This window comes from Chlamydotis macqueenii, chromosome 2 (genome assembly GCF_036417535.1).
Source record: "Chlamydotis macqueenii isolate bChlMac1 chromosome 2, bChlMac1.mat, whole genome shotgun sequence".
Classification (NCBI taxonomy): Eukaryota; Metazoa; Chordata; class Aves; order Otidiformes; family Otididae; genus Chlamydotis; species Chlamydotis macqueenii.
The window spans coordinates 47,852,217-47,879,718 of NC_141557.1; the positions used below are offsets into that span (position 1 = coordinate 47,852,217).

Genomic DNA, 27,502 nt, shown 5'->3' on the forward strand with positions numbered 1-27,502 from the left:
CACTTTTTAACTTTTTTTTTTGTTGTTGTTGTTTGTTTTTTTTTTTCTTTACATTTAAATCTTATTAGATCTTATCTGTCTCTTCCCCTACCTTAATGTGTGCTGGAGCAACATTAGCCAATCTGCCATACTAAGCCTTAACTGACGTTGTCAAGGGTAAATCCCCTGATAAACAATTTGTGCTACAGCAGCCTGATAACTGATAGTCTACGTGATTAACTAAACTTAATTATCAATCCCTTTTTTCAGAATTACAGGATTTGAGGAATACGTGTGACTGAAAATAAAAAGAATTTGAGAGTAGAGCAGAAAGTGGTGTTGTTTCCTCTGGTAGATGTTTGGAAAACTTGCACACTTGTTCAGTGTAGCTTCTTGAACGATCACCTATGGCGGTAGACTAAACTTCCGCGTACTTTCTTCAGCCTAACAAAACTCCTGGCTCCGCCTTAGTGATTAATAATCTCATCCAATCTCAGTAAATATTTTTGAGTGCTACTGTGGCCACTGTGGTCTGGTCTGGATGTTATAAGAATCATTTATTATTGTGCATGCATTTTTTTAATTTACTTTGCTGTCTCATACCATAGAACCCAGTTCATACCAAGTTATATGACGTAGTATCTTTGCGCAGTGTTACTAACGATATTGGAGTTGCTTATTCATGGAGTAGTTCTACTGCATGTAATACAATTACTAGGTGACATGATAGAATCCTAATTATGTATCTAAGGAGATCTGTTTTCACTTCTTCCTTATTTTTTTTTTTTTTTTAACTCAGGACATTGCCCTTCAGAGAAGAAAGCTTTAACATTTTAACGATTTGACAAAAACAAATAGTCATTACAAAAGAGAAACACTTGTAGTCTCAGTTAACTTGAAGCTTTGATTTTTCATATTTTTAGGGGTTTTTTTTTTGTTTGTTTTTGATATACTTATCCAAAGGTTGACATAAGATGAAAACTTATGCAAACCTAAACTCTTTAAAGGATATTTTCCTTCCATAGTATTGCCAATATGATTAATATTTTATTTTATTTCCTCACAGTTTTATGTGCTGAAAGAGTGGGCCAGATGACTAAAACATACAATGACATAGATGCTGTTACACGTCTTCTTGAAGAGGCAAGTATTACATCTCTTTAAGGACCCATACATGCTATGAGAAAGTAGTACAGAAATTGTATGGTACCACTACTAAAGACTGTTCGTAGACTGTCCTCAAATGAGGAGGAATAAGTGCTCTGAGTGAATGTACACTTTATCTCATTGGTAAGGTAAATATAAGTAAAGGTCATTTGTTTACTTCAGTCATATGGATTCATTAGCTGTGCTTAGTTTACAGTTGAGGGCGTTTAACTTGCTCTTGGCCAAATATTTGCCATAATGAATGGTGGAGGGGAATAATCTTAAAATGACACGTATTTTTACAGTATGTGTAAAGCTAATAGTATCATCATTGATGGATTTATTATCTTTTAAAATGTAAAAAAAAAAAAAAAGTTAACAAATAGTCTTGTATTCATAATTATTATTTCAGATCATGTCTTTCCAGAGAAGTGCATAGACACAAAATTAGAGAATGTCTAACGCTCCGTTTGTCTCCAAACCTTTTCTTCTTGGCCTTATGTTTGGTTGATTTGTTTTGTTTTTAAAATAGCATTATTATCTAAGTTGTTATTACTGTAATTCCTGGCATTCAAGAAATGGCAAAAAGCAATTGTCAAGCTACGATGCTTATGTTTGCTAAATATAACAATAAATCATTTGGCTGAAGTTGGCTGCTTTTCTGCAGTAAACTTGAGCCATGATTTTCCAAATAATGTTTATGAAGAATTCTTTAGGTGAAAACTGTTAAAACTGTATTAGTTAATGACTTAGTGTAATTTAATCCTTGATATTTATTTTCTTGTTTATTGCGCTAGCAGTGTCAAAAATGCAGTCTGTCTAGCCAAGATGCAATGAGTGATCTGTTCTTCCTCTGATTCTGCAAGGAAGCAAGCCTGGGGATGCTCACATCTCCCACTTAAGCTTGATACATCTGATCTCAGTACAAAGTCCTGCATTTGTGCTTTGAGCCAAACTCTTTAAAATACCAGTTAAAACTGATGCTTTACCTAAAAGACTCGTCCTGGAATAACCCATTAACTTGTAGTAACAGTCTGTTACTTGTTTGTGTCCTGTTCCCTTTGTCTTGTTTGGCTGAGATTTACTTGCATTTGTTTCCATGGCTCCTTCTAGTAATGATGCAGCGTTCTGCCAAACTGTTTCCTCCCCTGAGCCCATGTAGCCAAATGTCTATAGATCCAGAAATCACACTCATGGGAGCAATGGAAGAAGGACCTGCTGAGCCAGTGTTTTAAAGTTTCTGCTGTACTTCCCTGTCAGGATGATGGCAAAGGAAAAATGAGGGAACATGTGATAGGTGAACCTTCAATGAAACAAATAATTTTAGTGAGCTTTTCTGTTTTATTTGGCCATAATGTCTGATTGAATTACTCTATTCCTAGGCAGATGTGCACTCACAACTCCTTTCTCTGTTCCCCAAATGATGGTTATCACAAGAGATGATATCTGTTTGCAGAGGTTAAGGTGTAACCCCTTCTGCTACATTCACACATGCAAGTGAAAGACAACCCCAAAACCTACCCCTTGTCAGTCGTTCTGGTTGACAAGCTTCCAATAAACGTATTACAAAGTTGGCAGGGTGCAAGGTGCAGCCTTTGAGGGGAGACAGAAGATCTCAGAACAACATGTGCACAGGTATTTTGAAAAATCTGTGCCTGTTGCCCTGAAACTAAGCAAAGGGAGTGAGAGCAGGCCTGCCCAGGTGTGCTGTAAGAATAGGAGCAGATTCCTTTCTGAATCTGCTTTCTCATCCCTTTCTAATAATAATGTAAATGTATCTGGCTTCAGTATTTTGTTATATATTGCTGTAATGAATCAATGCCTTATCACTGTGAGTAAGAGGCCTGACCCTAAGCTGAGATTTAGAGCTGAATTGCTAAAAATTGTGTAAGAAGATGAGGAAAGTTAAAGAGCCTGGAAATACAATTACCTTCCTCAACTTTGAGATATGAAACCTTGTTGCTGTCTAACTCTTCCTCTGTAAAGCCAAAACTGCAGCAATATTTTTTTTTTCCACTTTGTATTTGTGAAGAGAGACAAATTACTGAACAATAAGTTGACTTAATACGTAAACCAAATGTTTTTCGGTCAACTTTGTGGGACCTATTGTTCTGAAAGATTGTACATAAGATTATATGGAGATTTTATGGCTAGATAGTGCCAGTAGCTTTCAAAGCAAGTGTAATCCTGACCTTCAGAAACCATTTGGAAAATGCTATTTGTAGATAGAGCAGTGATCAATAACCTTTTTTTAAACTATTATTTACTGGTTATTACGTAACTTCTTCTTCCACCCCCCCCCCCCCCCCCCCCCCCACAATGAAAGCCTCTTCATTCAAATTAATTGACTTCAAATCCATGTGATCTGTAGCTGTTGGTTTTGTAGGCTGTCATTAATGTTTACATGACACAAGGTGGCTTTTAGTAATAAAATCTGAATGGCTGTCAGGCGCAGTAAATAAGCCCCAAACAGTATTTTCAGTGACAGGGAGAAAACTGTTGCTCAAATGATGTTGAACTAAAAGTAAGTAAGGAGTTAAATGTACTGATGTTTTCCCACTATTGTAAAGATCTAGTAATTAAATAAGAAAGTGATAAATAGAAATGCGTTATGAATGGTGCACAGTTTTAGGCAGTTTATCATCCTGTCCCAGGTGGATTACAACCCCAACACAGCAACATGTCATCAACAGGATAAGCTTCTCGTTTTTATTGGTGCGTGTGGTGAACTGTCTAGATCAGTTGTTTCCAGTTCGGTGCACATAGAGAGGGAGAAGAAGGGGCAAGCATGACATGAGAGTAGCCACTTAATGTAGATTTGGGTATCTGCAAAAAGGAAAGGGATAGAACTTGTTTTTATACAAAAGCACTACTGGATGTGTGTATACGAAGAAGATAGGAGCCGAACGTTTGTTGTGGTGGAATTGGGTTCTGCTCCTGCACACCTTACTGCCTTTCATTTCAAGCTGGAGCAAGTCGAAACTGAAGAATGCTTCGAAATGCCTAAGTTCTTTGCTATTTTTACTCTACTTCTTTAAAATTCTTTAAAATGTAACCTCTAAAGCTCTGTGATTGCGTTCTGCAGGTGGTATAACAAGGTGATGGAATAGTTTCCCTCAGTAGTTTCTCAAACAAAGCTGTAATAGAGAACCAGATCTGGTTTCGCTTACGTTGTTTTATATTAGACCTTGAAGTTGTGCTTTCATGTGCATGGTTCAATAACTCTGTATAGGTCAGTCTTTTCTAAATGGAATGAGTGTAACATACGCAGGAATAGAGAAAGAAAACTAGCAAAAACCCAAACAAACCCTCACAGAAGGAAAAAGTTTTCTTTATTGTTCAAGTACTTGTTCCTTCCCTTTCATGACAGTTTTACCATCCCTCTGATACTTTGGTGAATAAAAAATTTGAAATTAGCTTTCTTTTCTTAATGCTTCACAGAAAGAACGGGACTTAGAATTAGCTGCTCGGATTGGCCAGTCACTATTAAAGAAGAATAAATCACTGACAGAAAGAAATGAGTTCCTGGAGGAGCAAGTAGAACACATCAGGGAAGAGGTAAGATTTTTTGATGTTTTGATTTTTTTTTTTTTTTTTTTTTTTTTTTTATGTCTGAGTGCTGTATCTGCAGTGATGAGGAGAATATTCCTTCTACCTTCACCTTGTCCATACTTAATTTTCTTGGGCATCCTGTTCATAGCAGATCAATCTGTGTTGCAGCAGTTTGGTTAGCCATTTTTATAGCATGTACATGTTTAGAAATGTGACCAAAAAAAGTAATTTGACCTGTTGACTCAAATCAGGTCATCGGGGGCGGGGGGGGAACAAAAAAAAAACCAAACACCTCAAGCCATTGAATTTTGCTCTGCCTCGGATTTCATTTTCCTCTGAAATCAGCTGCTTTTTCGAGTCACTCACTGTTTTCTTCTACCTGTTTTGTCCTTGTTCCTCTGCTTTATGCATAATTCCCCTCAGATTACCTCACTCATCCCTCTTTCCCTTCTCCTACATTCCTTTGTGTAGCTCTTTGTTCTTCGTGTTTGTCCCCTGAATCTTTCTCAGTCCTCACTTGTGTCTTCCTCACCAACTGATATTTAATTTTTTTTTTTCCCAAATGCTTTTCTATTCATACCTGAGTTGAATTTTCACTCTTAGAACATAGCATGTGAATGCTGGGAGTGTTTCCCTTTGCTTCCCAAACTGAATATGATATAGATGTCACATATAAGGTAAATCCATTTTTGTATTTATGGAGATGTCAGCAGGGCATGCTCACTGAGATCATGTGCATCCTGCCTGTTCTAAGCTGGGCCAACTACATGAATTTGTGTTAAGCTTCCATTGTTCAGGTGAGTCAGGATATAGTTTAGTGATTGGTAATTTTTATTTAACATGCTCTGTATGTATGAACTTGTCAATGTTAGGAAGCATTGGATTATGTTGGGAAGCAAACGTTTACAGGCTGAGACTTGCTACCTTCTGTCTAGATTGCTAAGATCTTACAAGTTCTTGTGATTTTGCTGTGTCTCTTTCCAGGGAATCTGGAAGCATGGGTCGGTAGCCTGCTGCAGTACATACATTTGTTTGATTTTGACTGCAGTAATAATGTGTTAGACATTTGATGAACATGTTTAGAATATAATGTGATGGTGCCTGTGTTTTCTGAATTGGTGTGATCTATAAAGCATACCTGAAAACTTGCATTGTTTCGAGTAACACCTTGGTTCTTCCACAAAGCATTGAAGTTTTAGTCAAGTATTTATACGGTTACTATTTCTTACTGTGTTCCTCTGAATGGGGCATTAGATGCCATAGGTACTGGCAGATTCTTAATAGATTTATCTTGGATGAAAATGTACAGGATAATTTAAAAGAGCTCTTTATCTGTACTGCAAGTGTCACTAAACTCTGCTGACTTACTAACTGAGCTGGAGGCAAATGTTGTTTCTTCTATTCTGGGACAGTGACTTTGGTTTGTGAATCTCATCTGTATATAGTTCTGAGGAAAAGGGAGAGAAATGTTACAATTGTAGGGTGAGCAGGAGAACAATGAACCACAGTGGATTAAAAACTTTTTAAAAGGCTGTTAATAAAACTGCTCAGGAGTGTGAGGTGTTGAATTCTATCCGAGATGGGTTGATGAATAAAGCATGGATGGGGGGGATCCCAGTTGTGCAATAAACGGTGGTAGAGTACACACACAAAAATAATATCCTTTGGTGTGGCCTACCCTTTTTGGCACGGAAAACAAATTCTCTTATGTTCCAGAGGAGTGCCGTTGTTTTCTGCCCAAGCCCAATCATGTGGCAGGCCAATTTATTTGTGCATTGGTCTATATGGCATTTACTAGGCACGTGCATATGGACTGGACAGGGCAGTGCATTCATACCATACATCCAGAATGGAAGATTTGAGTGAGGAAGGTGGGGGACAGCGATGGACTGCCTCTGCCAGGTCTATTTTTATTATAGAGGGACTCGGGAGTGGCGTTAGGAAAAGGGCCACCAGAAATAAGCTTTCTACCAGGTGGCTTGATATGTTGGGCCATATGGTCTATCAACACCCATCTTTCATGTTGTCATTTTAACTTCTTCAGAAATTGATACTTTTGAGGCAGAGCTCGCCAGGCTTTAAAGTCATGACACTTTTGCATGTTGAAAATCTTTAGTACATTTCAGATCTTCCATTAATGCTAAATTTTGAATATTTGAATAGAGTGATAATCAAGACAACTGTCTGTAAGGGCAAGGGATAAGAGAAGATAATTTCATCAGTACTTTCTAAATTCTGTAAAAACTGCCTAAAAATTGTTTGTCTAGAGGATCGGTAGTTTCTGTAATATATAGACAACTTTCTTTTTCTGGTGTGCAGTATAATGTTAAGGTTTTCTTGGTATATGTGTCATGGCATGAATAATTTTAGCTTTATGTGTCTCTGACCTACTAAACTTGTCCTGAAAACCTTCTGACCATCCCATTAGGTACCTCAGTTTTTTTCTGTGTCCTTGTAGCATGCCACATTAATAGGTACATATGAAAATAATACAGACCTCTGCAAGATCCATTATGTTCTTGAGATTGTCTTGTCAGGTGCTGCTTAGGTTTAGGAAGGGTCTGTGGTCGTGCTCAATAAAAACTGAGGGAACAGAGAATTGTCCTGTAGCGCTTAAGAGAATAAAAAGTGAGTGCACTGAAGCAAGCACTATGCTGCATTCACAGATGCTTTAGTCTCAGCTTACTATTCCAGAATTATACACTGAAAGCATAAACGTTATGTTGAGAAAATTTTTTGAATTGTAAATTATTTTGGTTACAGAGATGAGTGTCAGCCTTTTCAGCAGCAGAAGTGTAGTTCCCAGGTAAATTGTGTCTACCTGCTGGTGTATTGGCCATGTTCAGTAAGAATGCTGCAGCTCCAATCTCAAGATGTGTCCATTTTTGCTGAGATGGTGCTGCCTACAATTTAAGATTTGTCTTTTTTGAAATTAGAGCTCAGTATCAAAGCAACATAAACTGTCACAATGTGAACTGTGTCTGAAATGGAGTAGGTCATTAGGTTTTAACTTCTCCTAATCTTTCTAAATTTCTCAGTTTACACTTGTTTTTCCTCTTTAGATTTTGTCATGTGTTTCTAAAGCTAAAAAGGCAGTGCTTCAAACACAGTGTCAGTCCTCAAATAACACTACCTCAAACACAGCCCTCTAGTCCTGATGTTCTAGTTCCAGGCCGCATATCAGAGTTTGTGTTTTGGTGATAGCTGCTTTTAAACTCTTTTTCAGATTTGATTTTGTTCTGTATAATGTGAGAGGAAAACAAAAGCTGAATTATAATCTGGAATGATGACTTTAAAAAGGGAACATTGTTTCTGGTCTATTAGAGTAGAAGGTAATGTTGGAAAGATAGAAATGCTCTTTGGATTGGTACTTGCATGCATGTTATTTACATACAGTGTAATTGGTGTCTTCATTTTAAGTGAGTAATTCCAGCCTGTTAAGCATTTAGCTGCTGTCAGTCAGGAAAACAATCAGCTGAACTCTTGAAATGGTTGTTCATGATTCAGTAAGGATTATTCCTGCAAGCTGTGTCCCATATCCTAAACTGTTGTGCTCCATGTGAGGATCCTTTTATCTTCTACCTTAAATTATTTCTAAGATAGGTGCAGCTGTTTCACGATATAGTTCTGAAACTGAGTGAAGCTTTCAGGGCAATGGAGTGAATTAAAAGCCTGAACAGATGAAGTCTTGGTAACCAAGCATAGTGACAGCTTATGAGCTTTGTCACTTGTGGGCAGCAGGGTCTTCAGCCCTTGTGAGACAAGGAAGTTGGAAGTTACTGCACTGAGGTTTTTTTCACATTTCACAGTATGGTTGAGGTTGGAAGTGACCTCTGGAGGTCATGTTGTCCGAACTCCATTGTTCAAGCAGTCGCCCACGTCCAGTCCAGGCAGTGTTTGAATATCTCCAAAGATGGAGACTCCACAACCTCTCTGGACAGCCAGTGCTGCCAGTGCTCAGTCACCCTCACAATAAAAAAGTTGGTCCTGATGTTCAAGGGGAACCTACCATGTTTCAGTTTGTGCCCATTGCTTCTGGTCTTGTTCCCATAAAATGTCACCCTTTCTGGCTGTTCACCCCCTTTTGGAGAATTTGAATGATTGGAAACATCAGGAAAAATAGTATCCTCAGTCTTTTTAATTCATAGAGAAGAAAGGGTAACAAAAGCTGGAGATGATCTAGTGCCTACCCACTGACAATATCTGAATCCTTGCTACTTAAAGAGGCTGAGCCATAATGTGCTGGAGGGAAGTAAACAGGTATTTTTGGCTCAGCTCTTTAGCTCTTCCTGAAATGGGGAAAGTGAACCTCCCAAAATTAATGCACAGATTTTCCTTCATGGTTTTCTGAAACGTGCTTTGTTGGGGTTTTTTTCCTCCTTGCATTTTAGAACCAGTATCTCGGGAGAACTTGGTGCCTTACTGCTTACACAGAATAGCCTTAGTACAGAAAATGACCTTGTTTGCTAAAAATTTTGCACAATTTAAGTACTTTATTGCATTGAGTCTGTTTTTTGTTTGATGAAAATACAGCTTAAATCTATTTTATTGATATTCTCTGGGGTTTTTTTGCCAGTCATAACTACAAATATAAATATGCCTACAATACAAAAAGTAGAAGTCTAACAAAAACAAATGTACTCAGCAATTTGTGCATTGGAAAGTGAAAACTGAGGGCCAAGTCTTGCAGTGCAAGTGGAAGGGAATGTATCTGTCTGATCATTTATGCTATTAAGAGCTATGAAAGGAAAAAAAAAATTAATCTCTTGCCACTGAGGTCTTAAATTGCAGCTATGAAGTGGTGTGAATGCTACTGTGTAATTGGGCTTTCAACCCTTTTTTTAAGAATCACAATATGAATTAACGAAGGTTAAGTTTGTGGAGCTTACAATTACAGGGTATCTTAACCACCCAATTTTGATATTTTGTTCCTTTTTGATACATATATGTGCTGAGTATGGGACTCCCACATACTGCTTTACTAGACTCATGTTTCGGAGTAATCAAAAACCCAAACTACACCCGGAAACTGACTGCAGCCTCTACTGTTGCAGCAACCTCAAAATGGCAGTTTACCACTGTGTGGGAATGTTCTGCAGTGCAACAGACAGAACCGAGTCCCAAATGTAACCTTAGTACACAAGCACTTCAGTAATTCTGTCTAAAGTCTCTTGGAGAGGAAGAAATGTCTGCATCTGAGGTTTGCAAGGTCTATATCCAGGACAGATGGTGACAGTTATCACATAAAATGGAGAAGAAAGTGTTGTTTGTCTTGATTGTGCCACATTGATTTCTTGCAGTATTATTGCAATATATCCATTTCTGTGGATGTGAATCCAGACTAATGCAATAGTGAATCAGGATTGCTCATCCTAGACATGTTTCTTTTCACCTTCTTTAATAGCAGTGGATAATTGCATTTTTGAACTTCTGAAAAAAAAAGAACATTTAATGGCAAATTTAGAAGGTACCCTGTTCCTTCTTTCTAAGAAGTAAAGTAATTGGTCTGTTCCAGTTTTGGCCTCTTGTTGTAGTCTGAAGATGATGCTTGGATTGTCAATAACTAACTAATATATAGTGGATTTACCTAATACTGTGCCTAGAAAAGCAGCTTACTGATCTGCAAGCTATTTCTTTGTGCAGGTTTCTCAGTTGCGGCATGAGCTCTCCATGAAAGATGAGCTGCTCCAGTTCTATACCAGTGCTGCTGAAGAAAGTGAGCCGGAATCCATCTGTTCCACCCCGTAAGTTATTGATCTACAACGCTGAACCTTCGTCTGGTACTAAGTAGGAGTAGTTCAGACAATTTGATAGCTTTGAAAAGCAGTAGAATGATCCCTGTATTGGCTGGAACTGTAAATGGGACTGTGAACTTGGTGCATGGCACCGACTGGAAGGATTTGCTTTGGACCAGCTGGCTATACTGATGCCAACAGGAGTCAGGAAGAGAAAGTACATAGGGAGGCTGCTGACACAGCGCTGGAACTTTCGCAGGAACTAGGTCACAGTGGTGGTGAAGCAGACACTCGCGGTACCCCACTACACCATGTATCTTTGCACGCTGTGCTGGAACGTGCTACGTGTGTGACCTTTGTGCTTGGAGGACCTGAGGGCACTATGGAAAAGTTCCAAGCAGAGGGAAGGAAATAAAGCATGGCTTATAGCGTGGATTCCAGGCAGTTAGCTGGCTGAAGAGCATCACAGGCTCTGAGGGGCTGTCTGCCCTTGCTTGCAACATTATTACTGCATTCTGGTGAAGCATGTGCAGCATTAATCAGGAAACTCCTGATTAAACACGTTGCTCCCTGTAGTAGGATGATTTCCTTTCTCATAGTCGTGGCTGAATAACCTTTCCATAGGAAGTGTGGGGAATATTAAATAAATTTAAGTGTTCTCTTTTAAAAATCACTGCAAAGACATTGCTGCCCAAACGTACTGGCATGAAGAAGCTGTATTTTATGTGGCTCTGACTGGTTTTGAGACCTCTGTTCAGTCTGTTCTCCTGTGAGATTGACCATAATACAGGTTAAAATGAGTTTAAACTGTTGTTTTTGTTACAAGGCTGAAGAGGAATGAATCTTCCTCCTCCGTCCAGAACTACTTTCATTTGGATTCTCTTCAAAAGAAACTCAAGGACCTTGAAGAGGAGAATGTTGTGCTTAGATCTGAGGTAAAACTGCTCCCTTTGTGTTTTGCTTAATACAGTCATTCATTTAAATGTCAGAAAACAGGTACTGAGAAGTGTGTATTAAAAGTTGAGTCTAATTAAGAGTATATGTGACACAGATCTCTTTGTAGTTGCTTAATCACCATCCTTTTTACTTCTAAATGAAGGAAAGGCTGGAACATGGAAACTACATGAAGATACATGCAAAGCAATTTCCTTGCCAAAAGAATTGTGCAGGAGCACGGGCAACCTAACACCACCATGCCTAAACCATGTCCTGAAACATGTAGCAGAATATAGCAGAAGAAATACTTTTGAACTAAGAATAAATATAGAAAAACAGAGTATCGTTACAATTTTGTGCTGCAAATGTGAGACCCGTTGCAAATATGTGGTGTCACATCTTTGGACAAGAAATTGTGTAACGGACAGTGCTGCACGCCTCACTGAGAAATTCCACAGGGAAGATGAGATAGTCTGAGAATAATAAAGGTAGGGTTAAAGCTGAGAAGGCCACTGCATCGAGAGCTGATAGAACCCCACGTAGCACTGACTTCCCTTCCAGGGAGATGCAATATGTGCCAGCAAGGCACAGGATGGAGCCAAATCTGAAAGCTCTGAGCTACGCATCTCTCTACAAATGGAGTCTGTGGGTGTCTGTGCATGTCCCCAGCATTGGGAATAGATTACAGACCCACCGAGGTGGTGCCAGACAGAACCAACTGGGTGTAGCCACACTCCTCTTGGCACTCCTAGAATCAGAGCAGAAAAGACAAAGCAGGGAAGGGAGGTAGCACTAAGGTTTTATGTGGGATATAAAGTTACAGTGCCAGAACTCTTCAAATGCTATCTGAATGTTTTTTAAATACTTGAATGCTTAATTCAGTTATATAAACCAAGCTTTTAATTAGTTTGTGACGATACCTAGCTTTGTACAGGTGACCAGATCAAGCTCTGCATTCTAGTCTTTTGTATGTTCGGGACTTTTTTTTTATATTAACTGCAAAATATGCAAGTGACATCTAGTGGGGATATGATGATAATGATGCAAGTTTCTCCATACAGTAGTGTCTCTACTGAATGTTCACCTAGCCTCTTTTTCCAGAACATGAGGGAGGGCAGGCAAAAACTAGTTTTTTCGCTGTCTTCCCGGAGGAGTGATTAGAAAAGCTTGTCTTTCTGAAGCAGATGGAAATGCAGCAACAGACTGACAAAGAACAAATGTGCTAATGTAGCATATTTGATGTGGGTTTCTTGAACAGGCCTGTCAGCTGAAGACTGAAACAATTACTTATGAAGAGAAGGAACAACAGCTTGTCAATGACTGTGTAAAAGAGCTAAGTATGTCCTTATTTCTTTTCCCGTCTCGTGTGAGGTTGTTCAGTTGAAAAAAAAAAAAAAAAGACAACTGAGTCAGATCGGTCAGTCATGTTTTTCTATTGTATTTATTTTACTTATGTAAATGGTTGTGAGGAAGAAATTTCTGTCTGAAATTTCACAGCAGAAAATTCTGGCTGTAAGCTAAATCTTTCTCAGTTACAAAATAGTTTTGCATAGAAAATGTTGCTGTTAAGGGAAAGTACAGTCTCCTGTGCTGCATGAGCACTTTGTGTCTTTCCGGTTTCTCAAAAATATTTTGCTGTGTATTGGGGAAGGATTCTGCTGGATCAAGTGATGTTCTGAAAGAGCATCTTTCTGCTTACTTTTCTACTTCTGAGTTTGTAATGTTAATTATAATCCCTTATCTTAAAGGGGATGCAAACATCCAGATTGCCAATATCTCCGAAGAGTTAGCAAAGAAAACCGAAGATGCTGCCCGGCAGCAGGAAGAAATCACCCATCTTCTCTCTCAGATAGTCGATCTGCAGAAAAAGGCAAAAGCTGTAAGGAATTCAGTTGCAAGACTACTGTTGTGATTTGCTACTGTTGTAGCTGGAAGAGGAGTTACAATCCTTTGTATACTAGATCTTAAAGGAAATTTTCCACTCTCTTGATTTGAGTGACCTTGTTTGATATTTAATATCTAGCATGCTTGACTAGAGAGCATCAAATTATTAAAAGATGCATAAATGATATATCAAATACAATACTTAAATTTATTTCAAATATTGGATGTGAAATTCTGCACTAAACCTAATGACTTCGGTAAGACAAGAATGTCAGTACAAGTATTTCAGTTGGCACATACTCATTAGTTTTAGGATCTTGGAGCTTCATTTAGCAGGGCACAAACTGATGCTGGGTGTCCTTGTGTTAATATTTTAAAGTGTTGTTTAAATGTTTTTAAACTAGCATGTAGACTAATACTGCTGCAGAGAGAGTCCTGAAAAAAGTTAGAATTTTCCTACTTAACTGTAGTATAGGATACAAATATCATCACAGGATGAAACATCATAGTATTTCTAACATTTTTGGGTGTATTTCAGTGTGCAGTTGAAAATGAAGAACTGGTCCAGCATTTGGGAGCAGCTAAAGATGCCCAGAGACAGCTCACAGCAGAGGTGAGTACATTACTTTGTATTACAGTACTTTAGTAGTAGGGCAATGGCTGTTCACTTTACCATAGGAATTTTAGTCTAAGCTGGATTGGAAGTATTAAATTATTTTCCCTATGTATATGGAATGAAGGAACATTTATGTTCCTGGTAGAGTTCAAAACCTTTTCCTTCCTACGCTCTTCTTCTTCAACTGGAACACATTTTGAAAAACTGAGACTTATGGGCTACATAGGAACCCCTTTAGAGGTTGACTTCTCTAAGTTAGTAGTTTAAGCCTCTTTTGAATAGTGAGATAACATGGAAGAGCTCATTTCTACTATATTTGTTCAGCAAATAAACTGAAGACAGTCCAGGATTGCCAGCTGTCTTCTGGGTGCTACGTTCACATGAGCAAAATGGATGAAATAGAATTAAAAAAGCTTGATCCCCTTATGATGTGTCTTGCATTTGGCGTACTTGGTGTTGAAGGTGGGAGTGCCCACAGAAACTTTTTCTGCTAATAAGCCTTTCGTGTCTGTGGCGTTTCACAAAGATTGAGCTCATGCTTCTCCATCCCTTTCTTGTGAAATAAATTAACAGGATCTCTTTCTAAGCCAAGTAGCTTATTTTTATGAAACTTGTCGGAATATGGTATTTCAGACTTCTACCCCTTAGCCAAACTTGGTTGAAATGGCTGATGAACTCAAAAACTATGAGGGTACACAGACATCTGCAGGCAGAGAGATTATGTAGGATGTGTTTCCTGAGAAAGCCAAGCTAAAAATAAGGCATGATCATGGGCTATTGGAGGTTATATGTGTGTGTATATGTTTATGTATGTATGTAAGTCTTGGTTTTAAAATTCCTGAGTCCTTTTCCTGTGCTGTCCTGTGGTCTTCGTGGTACTAATTAGGCACTATACCTGATACTTTTGAAGTACTTATAAAGTACTTTATAAGTATCTTTATAAGTACTTATAAAGATACTTTTAGCTCTGTATCTTCTCTGTGACAGTGGCTTCATGTAGATACATAGGATAGGAAATGGAACAAGTAGTTCCTGCCCCCTGGCCATTTCTGTTACTGATCCGTGTTATTTATTATTTTCAATCGTATTAACTCTTCAGAGTTATTTTCCTTTAAAGTGGCATATTTTTCCCTATGTCATTATCCTTTACCAGTGTGAAAAGAATTTGCAGGCTTTTTGTGATGAAAGAGCAGCCCATAAGGTCTTGGACTGTTTTCTGTATGTTGCAGTTGCGGGAGCTGGAAGACAAGTATGCAGAATGCATGGAAATGCTTCATGAGGCGCAAGAAGAGCTGAAAAACCTTAGGAACAAGACTATGCCAAATGCCATATCACGTCGGTACCACTCTCTTGGTCTCTTCCCTATGGTAAGCAGATTTAAGAAGAAAACTGCACACACCAAAAAACAACCAACCAATGGACATATGTTTAAATCTGACTTACAGCTTCAAGGATGGGGTGTTAGGCCAGACATGAGCATAGGTGAAATGTGTATTTATATAGTGTTAAAGGATACCCGGGCAATCAGTTTTGCATATCTGGTTCTGTAACAGTGGTGCTGTACAGTTACTTGGTTTTACTACAGTATTGTATACAACCTGCAGCTGGCTGTGAATCATGGGTGGCATTATCAGGTTATTACACAGTTCTATACATCTTTGTTATGCATCTCCTGTGCTGTGGTGGCTGATTTCCTGTGGGAGCTTCCTGTTTTTCTTCAATATCCTTGGAGATGTGACTTCCTGATAACATAACTAATGGTTTCCTGGCATGGCATCCTTCTAGTTGCTTATGATGTACATTCTAGTTATTCAGTACTTGAATATAGTACATATATATATTCTTGGTTTAGGGTCACGGAAAATTCAATGGTTCATTAAAACAATATTTGTTGCTAATATGTATTATGGCAACATCAGTTATGGCTGTGTCTCTGGTGTTACCAACTTTGTTTACCTAGTTTCATTTGATTATGATGTTGTACATTTAAAGCATGGGAAATATGCAGTACCCTCAATCAAATGAGAAAAAAAAAAAGTGAATAAGATTGTCTAGGTACATTCAATGCTTGGCTGTGCTTCCCTGTGTACCTTTAGAATGATTCCATTACTTCTGAGGGCAGTGACGTCAGTAGAGTTTCTTTTGAGTTACATCAATGTAATTAAGTAGCAGAATCTGACCCTCCTCGTCTTTAGCTATGTCTCGTCTTAACTGCTGAGGAAGAACACAGATTATATTTGTGCTTACAAGAAGTAAATTGTCAACAAAAGCTTAGCTTGCCCTTTTGTGTTCCCTCCTGAGGCTGAACACAGGCCAATTTAAAGTGCAGACATTTAATGATACAAGTTGTACTTGCACAAATACAGTTGAAATCTGCAAAAAGTATGCTTGTGCTGAGATAGGTTTGTGTGTTCTGTATGAAAATGATTTTGAAATGTTGAATCATGGAACCAAAGATCATCTAGATTTGTGAGTGTTTGACACTTAGACCCTCCACTTAACTACGTTTAGGTAGTAAAACTTACAGACCATCAGTGCAAAATTGATAGCCTGTCAACTTTAACCATATAGAGGAAGTATATAATGCTCTATGCCAAAAAATGTCTTTTTGGAGGGTGGGTGGATAATGTTGTGAAAGGGAAGAGTGTTTTCTGTTTATTTTAAATGAAAACAAATTAAGCAAAACTTTACATATGAAAGGTGGGTGGTCACTGAGTAGGGAATATAGTCTGGGAAGCTGGAGCACCTGAATTCTGTTGTTGCCTGTGATGTTTTTTTAGAATCTTTGGCAGATGTTACATCTTCGGATGGTAAGTACTGTAGCAATATGAAGCTAAGCAATAATTTGTCAGTGATTTAGATGTATTCATTGGTCTTCCAACTTTCCAGTAAATTTTAATTTTTAAATCTTTATTTTTTTCTGGAATGACTGCTTATTAGTTATTAATTATTTTGTATAAGTATTTAACTATTTTCAGTAATTACAACCTGTTAATACTGTGATATTTGTTTTTCTTTTGTGCTTATTTTTAACAGGATTCTTTGGCAGCAGAGATAGAAGGGTCAATGAGGAAAGAACTGCATTTAGATGAACCTGACTCTCCTGATTTGGCGTACGACTGAGAAGAATTGATTCCTAATTGATTGATTGATTATATCTGAAGTTAATTATTATTTGATCAGAGAGAAAAAGACAGGAAATAATTGAGCTGGGGATTTAGAAATATTTCTAGCAGAGTGTGAATGATAGAGATAGGTAAACATTGTCTGGTTATTGGGGGATGAGTTCAGTTCCTTGGGTTCTCTCTTCAGGTGTTAAAACAGAAGTTACGAGGTAATTATTGATCTAATGCAATTTTTATAGAGAGAACATCAGTGCAGAAAGAGATTCAGAGTGGTTGAGTACTTACACTGTGGTGCCCATTACACCTGTGCTACAGTTCTCTTGAATTAAACCAGAGGGTGGTTTGAAACAATTTAAGTCCAAAAGCTATAGATAGATACAGCTTGGCAGAAATGGCCTTACTGACACCAGTTGCAGGTGTACTCCAGTAGGCTTATCTGTACACCTATTTGTAGGAAGCATGGACTGGTTAATTTGAAACAAGTTGTTCCTATTTAGTGTGTCTGTTAGAGAAACAGAGTTTACAAAGAAAGGACAATCAGAGAAAGTACTGTAGCCACTTTCCAGAAACTTTCTAAGTATAGTTACAAAAAACTTGACACAAACCTTCTCTGAGCATGAGCCAAGAACTGTAAATGAGGCTTTGACAGAGTGAAATGTTTATTAGAGAAATTGTAAGATCAGAAAGATGTGAGCATGCTCAAACCCCACAGAATCCTTTTCTCCTTCCGGACTAGTCTATCTTAAGGATAGTTTAACTTCTTTAGCATGTCTTTTATATTGCTGTACATAAAAAGATACTTTTTTTTTTGGTTGGTTGGGTTTTTTGTTTCATGGCATGTCTTAGTTTTATTTATTTGCTCATCAGTAGTAAGTGTAACCTCTGTGGGTTCATTTCTTGATAGAGGCTCTTAGATTCAGTCTCTTAAAGATACACAATTATAGTCTTGGACCCCACACACAAAGATTGCAATTGTTGAGCATTTGTGAACAGAAGGAAGGAAATTTGAATGATGTTAAGTAGTGTAAGGCATGCTGTTGTTGTTAGACCCTGCCAGTGTTACCTTGAAGCTGGAATTGATGCACTGTTCTTGTGTTCAGCCATTGTTGAACTGTAAAACAAAGCAGCAAAGGTGCTTTTGTGGCATGATGTAGAGCAAGTTTATCTTGCTAAGAAATTTCTGCTGAAATGTCATCTAATCTTAATCTTGGAGCAGATGAACAATGTTTGTTATGATATCAGGACAATGGTGATAAAGAATGAGCTGCTGTTGTGGTTTTGTAGAAGCTGTAGAAGTAGGTCAAGAATGAGGTTTCCAGCCTTGGCAGCCTCTCTCTAGGCTCTTGGTCCAATATTTCTTTTTTTTTTTTTTTTAATTATTTAAGGGAATTGGAAATTGTTTTCAAAAAGAGAAGATACAAGACTTGCTTGCATAGAGATATTCAGTAAATTGAGATTCTCTTTTAAAATTGATTAGTCAGTTCATCATTAAGAACTGTATGGAGATCAATTTTGTTTTTTGAATACTCATTTCCTCACAATGGCTTTAAGGGGTTTTTAGCTGATGTACTAAAATGCTCTTTCACTTAATTTTTCTTAATATTTAAGGAATTTTTAATTAATATATGATGGAAATATTATGTTGATGGATTTAATGTAATTGCCAGACCATAGTGAGTCTGGGGCCCTATGCATACTACTTTACAGAAACTATAGAGACAAGGTGGTTGGTGGAGCTGTAAATAGGAAGTTAACAAGCTGTTACCTGTTTCTCTGTTCCTTCTTTGGGTAAGAAGGCACTGTATGATTATTAACTGTGTGTATGTCTTAATAGTCATCAGAAGCGGGTCTTCGAGACGGTGAGAAATGTCAACCAAGTTGTCAAGCAGAGATCCATGACTCCGTCACCAATGAATATCCCAGGCTCTAACCAGTCCTCTGCTATGAACTCAGTCATGTCTAGCTGTGTCAGCACTCCACGTTCCAGTTTCTATGGGGGAGACATCTCTAACATTATGATAGACAACAAGACCAATAGCATCATCCTAGAGACAGAATCCTCTGACAACGGGTCAGTACTGTAGCACTGGACTGTGCTTCTGTTTTGTTTCAGACATAAAGGCAAAGTGTTTCTGCTTTCCTCTTTTTGTCTTACGTTGTGCAGTTAACACAGTGATATGCACCTTCAAAAGTTACTTTATTTTGTGCATACAGTTCTTGAGCACTTAAGTTTATTTAAAAAGGAAAGCTTTTTGAAAGTACTGTGTATCAGTATCTGCAACTTGCACCTGCTCTGTGATGCAGCAGCACCAGATGATATAAAACCACCTTTTGTCTTTGCAGCTGTGGGTCAACGCTTAAAACAAATTATATTTTCACCATTTTACACTAATGCCAGTGAGTTCTGATCTAAGTTGCAACTACCGCTAGCTCTTTTAATCTTAAAAATAAATAAATAGAGTGTGTGCATGTAGGTTACCTAGTGTGAAAACTTGTAAATGAAACCAATCAGAACTTTGCTCTTCTAGCTATTTCTCTTCCCCTAGTACAGCTCCACACTATGCTGTGTATACTTTCCAGTAAAAATGACTTAATATCTCAGAACAATGAATATTTGTCAGCATAATATACTCTTGTGACTCATGGTACTCTTGCAGCATTAGCCTTTTAAGATGTGGTCTGCTTACTTGAGTTTGTATAATGGTAAGAGACCCACAGCAAGTAGGCATCTCTCATATCCTTGTAGGAGGAAGCTCTTAAGTAAAGCACAGCTTTTCCAATGATGAGTTTCCAGGCAGGAGCTAGGATTCAAAAAGATTTTAGTATGATAGGGAAAGAAAATACTGATGTTTGCCTTTGAACTCTCTGGACGAGTAGCAAGTTGTTCCCAGACGTAGTAATTTAAAGGTGTTGGTGAATGTCTCAAAACTATCATGTGGAAGCTTTAAGCATATCTGAGAAATGATTTTTTTCTCTTTTTTTCTCCCTCCCCTCTTTTTTTTTTTTTTTTTTTTTTTTGTGTCAATGTCCTCTGTTATGTTTTAGAAATGAAGACAGGATGAAGAAGCCTGGAACTCCAGGGACTCCAGGCTCCAGTGACCTAGAGACTGCCCTTCGTCGGTTGTCCCTCAGGCGGGAGAATTACCTCTCGGAGCGGAAGTTCTTCGAAGAAGAGCAGGAAAGGAAGTTGCGGGAACTGGCAGAAAAGGGTGAACTACATAGTGGTTCCGTTACCCCCACAGAGAGCATCATGTCGCTGGGAACTCACTCCAGATTTTCCGAGTTCACTGGATATTCAGGAATGTCAATCAGCAGTCGCTCCTACCTGCCAGAAAAGCTTCAGATTGTGAAACCACTAGAAGGTGATAAAAAAGGGCCTCGGCCCTTATCTGTTCTTCTTAGTGACTCTCTGTGGTCTCTTATCCATCACCAGAAAGCAGGAAATCTTTGCAATACATATTCTTTTTACTTTAGACACAGTAATCCACGCTGTTGGTTTGAAATCTTTTAATTATTACATTTTTCCTCAAGCCTTAAAAGTGTTAGGAAGCAATCCCAGCCACAGCAGTAAAGTAAATGTTACAGGCCACACATACATCAGCAGTGCAGCCTTACCTCTAACCTAAATCCTAGTGCTGCTATTTCATGCTTAGAAAAGGAAGATGGTTGAGTATCTGAAATCTAAACAGTAAGACTATTAGTTCATCAAATGTAAATTCTGCAAATTAGTGTCTGGAAAGACCCTTACCTACTTCAAATAGTCCAGTTGGTCTAATAGGACTGGTTTTGTGATTAAAAATTACCTATGGACTTTAATTGGCTCTTTGGCCACACATGAGCCTCTGTGGCTTTGGTTTCATGTGTGAAATGAGGTGGGGTTTTTTTAAGTCAAATTTCCTCCATATATTGTCTCAGAAGAAGGCAGGAGATGGGTAGATGGTAGTCAGGGCTAGAGCTTTATTTCAGAGTGAAGTGCATTTCTGTAGTCTGTCGAACAAAGCTGACAGAGCGCATACAGTATAGTCTGCCTGGCTTTCTTCAGTCCTTTCAGGTTGTTACTGGAAGTTTAAGTTGAGTAAATTCCTTCAGATTTTAAACTTTTCCTATAGTGCTTCACAGATATGCTAGTTACATAAATTAGCTTTAGCTTCTCTCTCTCTCTCTCTCTCTCTCTCTCTCTTCCTTTAACAGAACCATGGTGTTACATTACATTTTCTATGTGTGTTCTAATTGCAAAAGTTCCTTTTTCCATCTCTTTAGAACAAATTTATTTCATCTATAAGCAGAAATAACCCTTCTGGTGTCCTGAAGAAAGTGATGTGCCGTATCTACCCATTCAAATGAAACTGTAACCATAGCACACAAGTCCATACTGTTTAGCAGATTTTAGTAGTTTTTCATGGCTGCTTTTAAATGGTCATAAAAATTCTTGAGGAAAGGAATGATCCAGCTTTGTTTCAGTTACTGGTTGCTACCACTGTATTAGATTTCTGTCACCATCCCATTATATCTGCTTTTTTCTTCCAATAAACTCTTGAAGTCTTCATCATCTTTCTATCTGTCTGGGTTTTTTTTCCTGGTTTTGTTCATTGTGGTCACTTTTTTCCTCAAAATTATTGCACCTTTTAAAGTACTACTTATATTTGATGTTACATCTCATTTGTAGTATGTTTGTGTCTGATTGTTTAATAAGTTTAGTATTTGTTATCTTTTATGAAATACATGTTTATGATTCTGTTCCTCACTTCACCTTAGTTTCTTTGCCAAGTGTTTTTCATGGGTACTTTCAAGCTATGGGGCCGAAATAGTCTGCCGTACCTGCAGACTGTTGTCAGTAGTTGTGCCTTTGGTTTTTCTTACTGTTTTCCTAAGGGTGCTCATGCCATGAAATGGGGAAAGAAAAAATCATTTCTATAATACATTTCAGTTTAGTGGCTTCTGTTCCTTTAAAGCAATCTTTTAAATCCCACAGTAAAATAAATAGGATGACAGAAATACTAATAAATGAATCTTCTTCTTTTGCACCTTTAAAAAAACCAAAACCAAAATCCATTTTATTTGAGTAGAATGGAATGATTGCTTGATTTGACTTGCTTTAGTTACAGTCTGGTGGGTTTTTGGGTTGGGTTTGGTTTTGGTTTTTGTTTTAAACTGTGCATCTGCAGCTTGCTGTACCATAAGCACAAAAAAGCACTCCCCATGTCCTGTAAAAAAAAACTGGAACCTTTGACAGATTATCTCTTCACTCACTTTGTTGCAATTGTGGCAGCAACACATTGCAGCTTCCAAGTTTTCTCTGACCCCCATACTATACATGTGATGGTACAGATATCAGCCGTAGAAAAAGAAACTCTATTCATATACTTTATTTTGCTTTCAAATTTCTTGTCACTTCAGCATGAACACTAATTCCCTCATGCCAGCTTTTTCTGATAGCATAATTTACAAAACTGTCCAGTATGAGCCTGGGGCTTAATATAGGCCGAGGTGTCATATTCTCTCCTTCGATTTGGTGCTTTTTTTTTTTTAGTATTTTTTTAAAAATCATAAGGCAGTTGACAACTGTTGCATTGCTTTCTGTGTTAGTGTTAATTTTCTGTATGGAAAACTTAAAGCTCCCTTTTACACATTTTGAGATCAAGATTAAAGTAACAGGTAGGGAGAAACTCTTCCTTTTGTGATGAAGCTTAGGCCACTTTGATTTCCATTTTCCAAAAGAAACTAATAACATGCAGTGTCAACAGAAATGTTGAAGCTCAAAATACAGATCCTCTGGTGAATATATTTCCGTAGAAAAGATACGAATGTTGTCAGTTTAATGCTTATAGTCTGCAGAGTTTTTCTGAGTATGAATTTTGGTGAGCTTTAAGGTGAAGAAGATTACATCTTCAGAAGTTTGCATATAGAAGTTAATTAACAACAAGATTTTATACTTGCATACTGTGCAGAAAGTTTTTATATCTGTTTTTTTTTCCTGTAACTTTTGAAGATATTGTCATACTGCAAAGCTCTACTCTTTCCTTGAGACTTCACAATATCTGGCACTTCTCTACATTCTGGAGTATTTCCTTCATGTAGAAGGAAAAACACTTTACCTTTGTGACCATTCAGGAATAATTACAAGTTATACAGGGATGTTTTCTTCATTTATCTGCTTTGGGGTTGTAATAATTTCTACTTCTTGAGCCTCAGGGGTGCCAATCAGTTTACATACTCTTTAGTCCCTCAAAAATTATTAAAAAAAAAAAATAGCACCATTATCCAAAGTAACCTAGCAGATCCAATTATTCTGAGCTAAAAATTACAGATTTTAAAAGGTGAGATAGACAATTAAAAGGCTACTTACTGATCCCAGACATTCTACAGAAGAACATTTTCCCTGTTCACTTCCTATTTACAAGCTTACTGTAATGCAATATCCTTATTGTGAAATTAGTTTTTTCTCATTCCATAGGATTTTTCTCAGATGCAAAATAACGTGTGTAAGAGCCATCCCTTCTCTAGTTATTACAATAGTTTAGATTTTTACATATACTGTGCAACGTATTGAGTGTTGTTGATCTTTAAATTCGTTTGTATGCCACCTTATTGACTGAGTCAATATTCTGCTTTGCCGAGAGGGGATAGGAAAAAGACAGCAAAAAATGGTCTGATTTGAGCTGGCAGAGATGAAAATGAAGATGTTTTGGGTCATAGAATTTGAAATCAATGGTTATAAGTTACACATTATGGCACAGTAATGATTGGTGGACATAGAGGAAAACTTAGGCCCTTGTGAGCAGTGTTTGATCACTACTTGAGGAATCGGTCAAATCCTCGCCTGATTTCAGTGGGCCCATCTCATTGTGTATATCAACTTAATCTGATACATCACTGTTTCTGACTCATTGTCTCCTATTGAACGCTGAGTCTTGAATGCTTTTCTCTGTAAAATGCGCCTCTTTCCTCACTCAAAACATTTTTCTGCCAAAGACGAAGCTACAGGTACAGTAGCATTTAGTTATGTGGCAGTTGACTTCCTGTAGCATAGCAGCCATACGGATGTTTAGGCTTGATGTATAGGTCAGAGGTATTACCTGCTTACACATGCCTGGAGTTGAAATGGCTTTCTAATATATGGTAGAAAGCTGAAATTGCTTTCGTCTGTATATAATCTGTGTGACTGCTGCCCTCCTGTTAGCCACCGGTAGTAAATTCTAGCACCTTTCTTAGTGTGAGCTTAATGCTGGGGTGTGTGTTCCTCTTAGAGCTTTCTGTGATGGTGCTCAGATAAACTGTTACATGATAATTCTTTCTACTCCTCCTTAATACTGTGAATTTAGGGAGGTAATGTAAATGGAAAAGGGATGTGCGTGTGTACAAGTATGCCACATCTTACCACCAGACTTTCCCTATCTAAGTGCTTATGTGATCAGTTTGTTTCGTGTTGTTCTGGAAATGATGAAGAGTTAGGTGAAGCAGTTTTGCCTTGTAGCTTGTCTTCCAAGAAATATTAAAGCCTGGAAATATTAAGCTCAGAAATGTTAAAGGTTTGGAGCTCCCAAACCTTTATTCTTCTGGTTAAATGAAGTGGATTTTTCTACCTTTTAGATCCTGATTTACCTTTTAGACTACTGATTTATTTTGGTTGTCTTTGTGTTCCCTTTCAAGGTTCTGCCACTTTGCACCACTGGCAGCAGCTGGCTCAGCCTCACCTGGGTGGGATCCTGGACCCAAGGCCTGGGGTTGTCACTAAGGGCTTCAGGACACTGGACCTGGACCTGGATGAAGTGTACTGCCTTAATGACTATGAGGAAGATGAGACAGGTGACATTTCTTACAAGGGCCTAACTACCTCGACGCCAGTTCAGCACACAGAGACCTCAGGTGAGAGGTCACAAGCACAAGTGACTGTTTCAGACAACAAGAATAACTCCCGCCAATCTCAGGCTTTCACAGAGGAGGTGCAGGAGTCCGCGACTGACGATGATGAGGGGTCTGGTGAGGGAAACTCATTAAGTCCAGTAAAACTGACATCTTTACAGGATTTTGATTACTGGGCCATTCTCACATCTCTTCAGAACAGCATCCATAGTATTGCTTTGTGTGTAGCATCTACACGTTAATGTGTGCAGTAGTTAGAACATAACCATTCTAACGTTGGCTCAAAAAACCTTTCTTTAATAATCCTTTAATTTGACTTTTTTTTTCAGTAACAGCATCTGTGGTCAATATTTTACTCTATTTTGATAAGAGAAGGCTGCTAAAAGGAAGTGGTTCGTTCACAAACCTTTGTGGCACGTATGCAACTTGTATGTGTATTTAGTGCACGCTCTTCAGTGTATATAATGTATAGACAATATATATTTTGTATACCTATAGTGCAGATATTCTTCTGTTCATAAGAGGTGATGCCATGCTTTAGATTTTTGTACTTTGGGAAAAAAACAAAGGCTAAATTATGACAAAAGGTGCATCTTAGTTGCCTTTGCTGAAAGAAATGCAAGTGCCTTGAAAATGAAACAAGGAAATTCTGCAAGTTTAATTCATTTACCTCAGATACAGTTAGCTGTTTTTAAATTCACTTTGAGATAAAGAGAGAATATTTTTATGCAGAGAATAATGACATTTCCCTCGTTCCCTCTCCACCATACTGTTACAGTCTATCCTTCCTATAAACATTTTAAAGTGATGCAGTACTGCAGAAGTTATTAGATACTCTGAACTAACGTTTGCAGTCTGTTATTGCACAAGGCTACAGATTCTCAGATTACAATTGTGCTTTGAGGTTGTGTGGTTTCTTTTTCTGTTGTTGTTTTTTGAGGGCAAATTTTGTTTTGTTTTAATAAGCTATATAGTCTTTGTTAAGATTTGCCATTGGTAAAAAATTATATTTAGTCCAGAATCGGAAAACTGCCAGAACTCCTTTTTCTTCAGGTATCTTGTTTTTACATAGCTACTGTAAATGAGGACACTTCCTTTCCCCTCCTTTTTCTGGAATAGATCGTAATTTATTATTTGATTTGTCTTTGGAAGATTAGATTGTCTCAGGGCTAGACAATAGTATTTCTGTTATTTTTGTGAAGTGAAGGATATCCTCAGCTCTCACTGAAATGGCAGTTCGGTGCTTTCAGCTGTTGAATATAAGCTACTCTTTGCAGTCAGTTGTATTAAGATTAAACTTAGAATCATTTAGAATAATTTAGTTTGGAAACGACCCTTATCATTGAGTCCAACTGTTAACCTAACACTACCAAGTCCACCACTAAACCATGTCCCTAAGCATCATGTCTCCATATCTGTTAAGCACCTTCAGGGGTGCTGACTCAGCCACTTCCCTGGGCAGCATGTTCCAATGCTTGAACATTCAAACCCTTCAACTTCCCTTTCCATTGGCAAAAAATTGTCTTTATTCTATGAGATCTGTTGCCCAGGGACAATGATTATATAAACTTTTTATATTAGTATGGAAACAAATAGTGCCTTTGCAAAAGTTGTGTACAGTTTTGGATGTTATCCAGGTGTTTGTAATTTTAGAGTCTATATAACAATAGCAAGAAAAGCTGGAGATCTAGGAAACATGGACTGAAATAATCATGGACTGAAATAACTAGCATTTTTTAGGGTCTATGGACAAAAAGATTCAAGAAAAGATATGATTGAAGGGAACAAGCAGTTCTTCATGTACTCAGGATATAATAATTGTAAAACAAAAAGCTATTTGGGTTACACTTCAGGCAAATAATTTTCTAATTGTAAGAATGTTCAACACAGGAACACGTCAAAAATGTATAAACTTTATTGTCATGGACTATATGTAGACGGGGGTATAGATATAGTTTAGGGGTTTTGGTTTTGTGTGTTTTTAAAGACTGAATTAGTAAAACATCCATGGGTAATAATTTGGAAAAGTTACTTGTTTGGAGTAGAAAAATAATTGTAGACCTACACTGTGATTACAAACTGACAAAAAAACCTAGTATTTCCCTCTATTTCCTTTCTCAATTACAATTTGATTTCAGGTCAATGGAATTAACAGGTTACTGCTGATTTTGCCTAGGAGAGCTCTAGTTATCTCATACAAGTTTAAGCATATTTCTTACCTTGTAAATTGGCAACTAGATAAAATCTATGAAATTGTCCTGGTAATCTTATCTCATTGACTGTTTTTTGCTGAGTAACTTTGATATGTTACAGAAATAGAGAAATTGGTCAATATGAATGACTTTCAACTGTAGAATAATCAAATGCACGGAAAACTTCAATTTCCCGTTCATTATCGTTCTTCCAGATTGCCCAGCTGCTTAGGATTTAGGGGTGTCCATGACCTACCACACCATTATTGGTTGCATTGTCCAAATGAAGTAAAGATACTGCTGTATCTGCTTTTTGTTGAAGCAATTTGTTAGGCAGTCTACAAGGTGAAGATAATTGTGGATGTTTTCAGAGTAGGCACTTACTAATATGCTTCTTAAGACCCAGTCTGCCCACTGAAGAATACCTTTCAGGAGCAGAGATGTGTGCTTAGCTTATGAATTTATTTTGTATTT

The 27,502-nt window shown here is 37.8% G+C and overlaps 1 protein-coding gene across 5 annotated transcripts in view; it reads left to right on the forward strand.

The window, feature by feature from the left end:
- The window catches only part of TRAK1 (trafficking kinesin protein 1), a 137,764-nt gene that overhangs the window by 98,398 nt on the left and 11,864 nt on the right, over positions 1-27,502 (forward strand). For 3 of the 5 annotated variants that reach the window (XM_086742856.1, XM_086742857.1, XM_086742858.1), the window contains 12 exons: positions 1,046-1,126; positions 4,571-4,683; positions 10,321-10,421; positions 11,239-11,347; positions 12,607-12,685; positions 13,097-13,227; positions 13,771-13,845; positions 15,078-15,215; positions 16,885-16,961; positions 18,808-19,044; positions 20,019-20,335; positions 24,624-24,839. In XM_086742856.1, the coding sequence (XP_086598982.1) occupies positions 1,046-1,126; positions 4,571-4,683; positions 10,321-10,421; positions 11,239-11,347; positions 12,607-12,685; positions 13,097-13,227; positions 13,771-13,845; positions 15,078-15,215; positions 16,885-16,961; positions 18,808-19,044; positions 20,019-20,335; positions 24,624-24,839 (1,674 nt within the window). Of the gene's footprint in view, positions 1-1,045; positions 1,127-4,570; positions 4,684-10,320; positions 10,422-11,238; positions 11,348-12,606; positions 12,686-13,096; positions 13,228-13,770; positions 13,846-15,077; positions 15,216-16,884; positions 16,962-18,807; positions 19,045-20,018; positions 20,336-24,623; positions 24,954-27,502 lie in introns of all 5 variants that reach the window. The other 2 variants (XM_086742853.1, XM_086742855.1) reach the window with 1 other exon arrangement.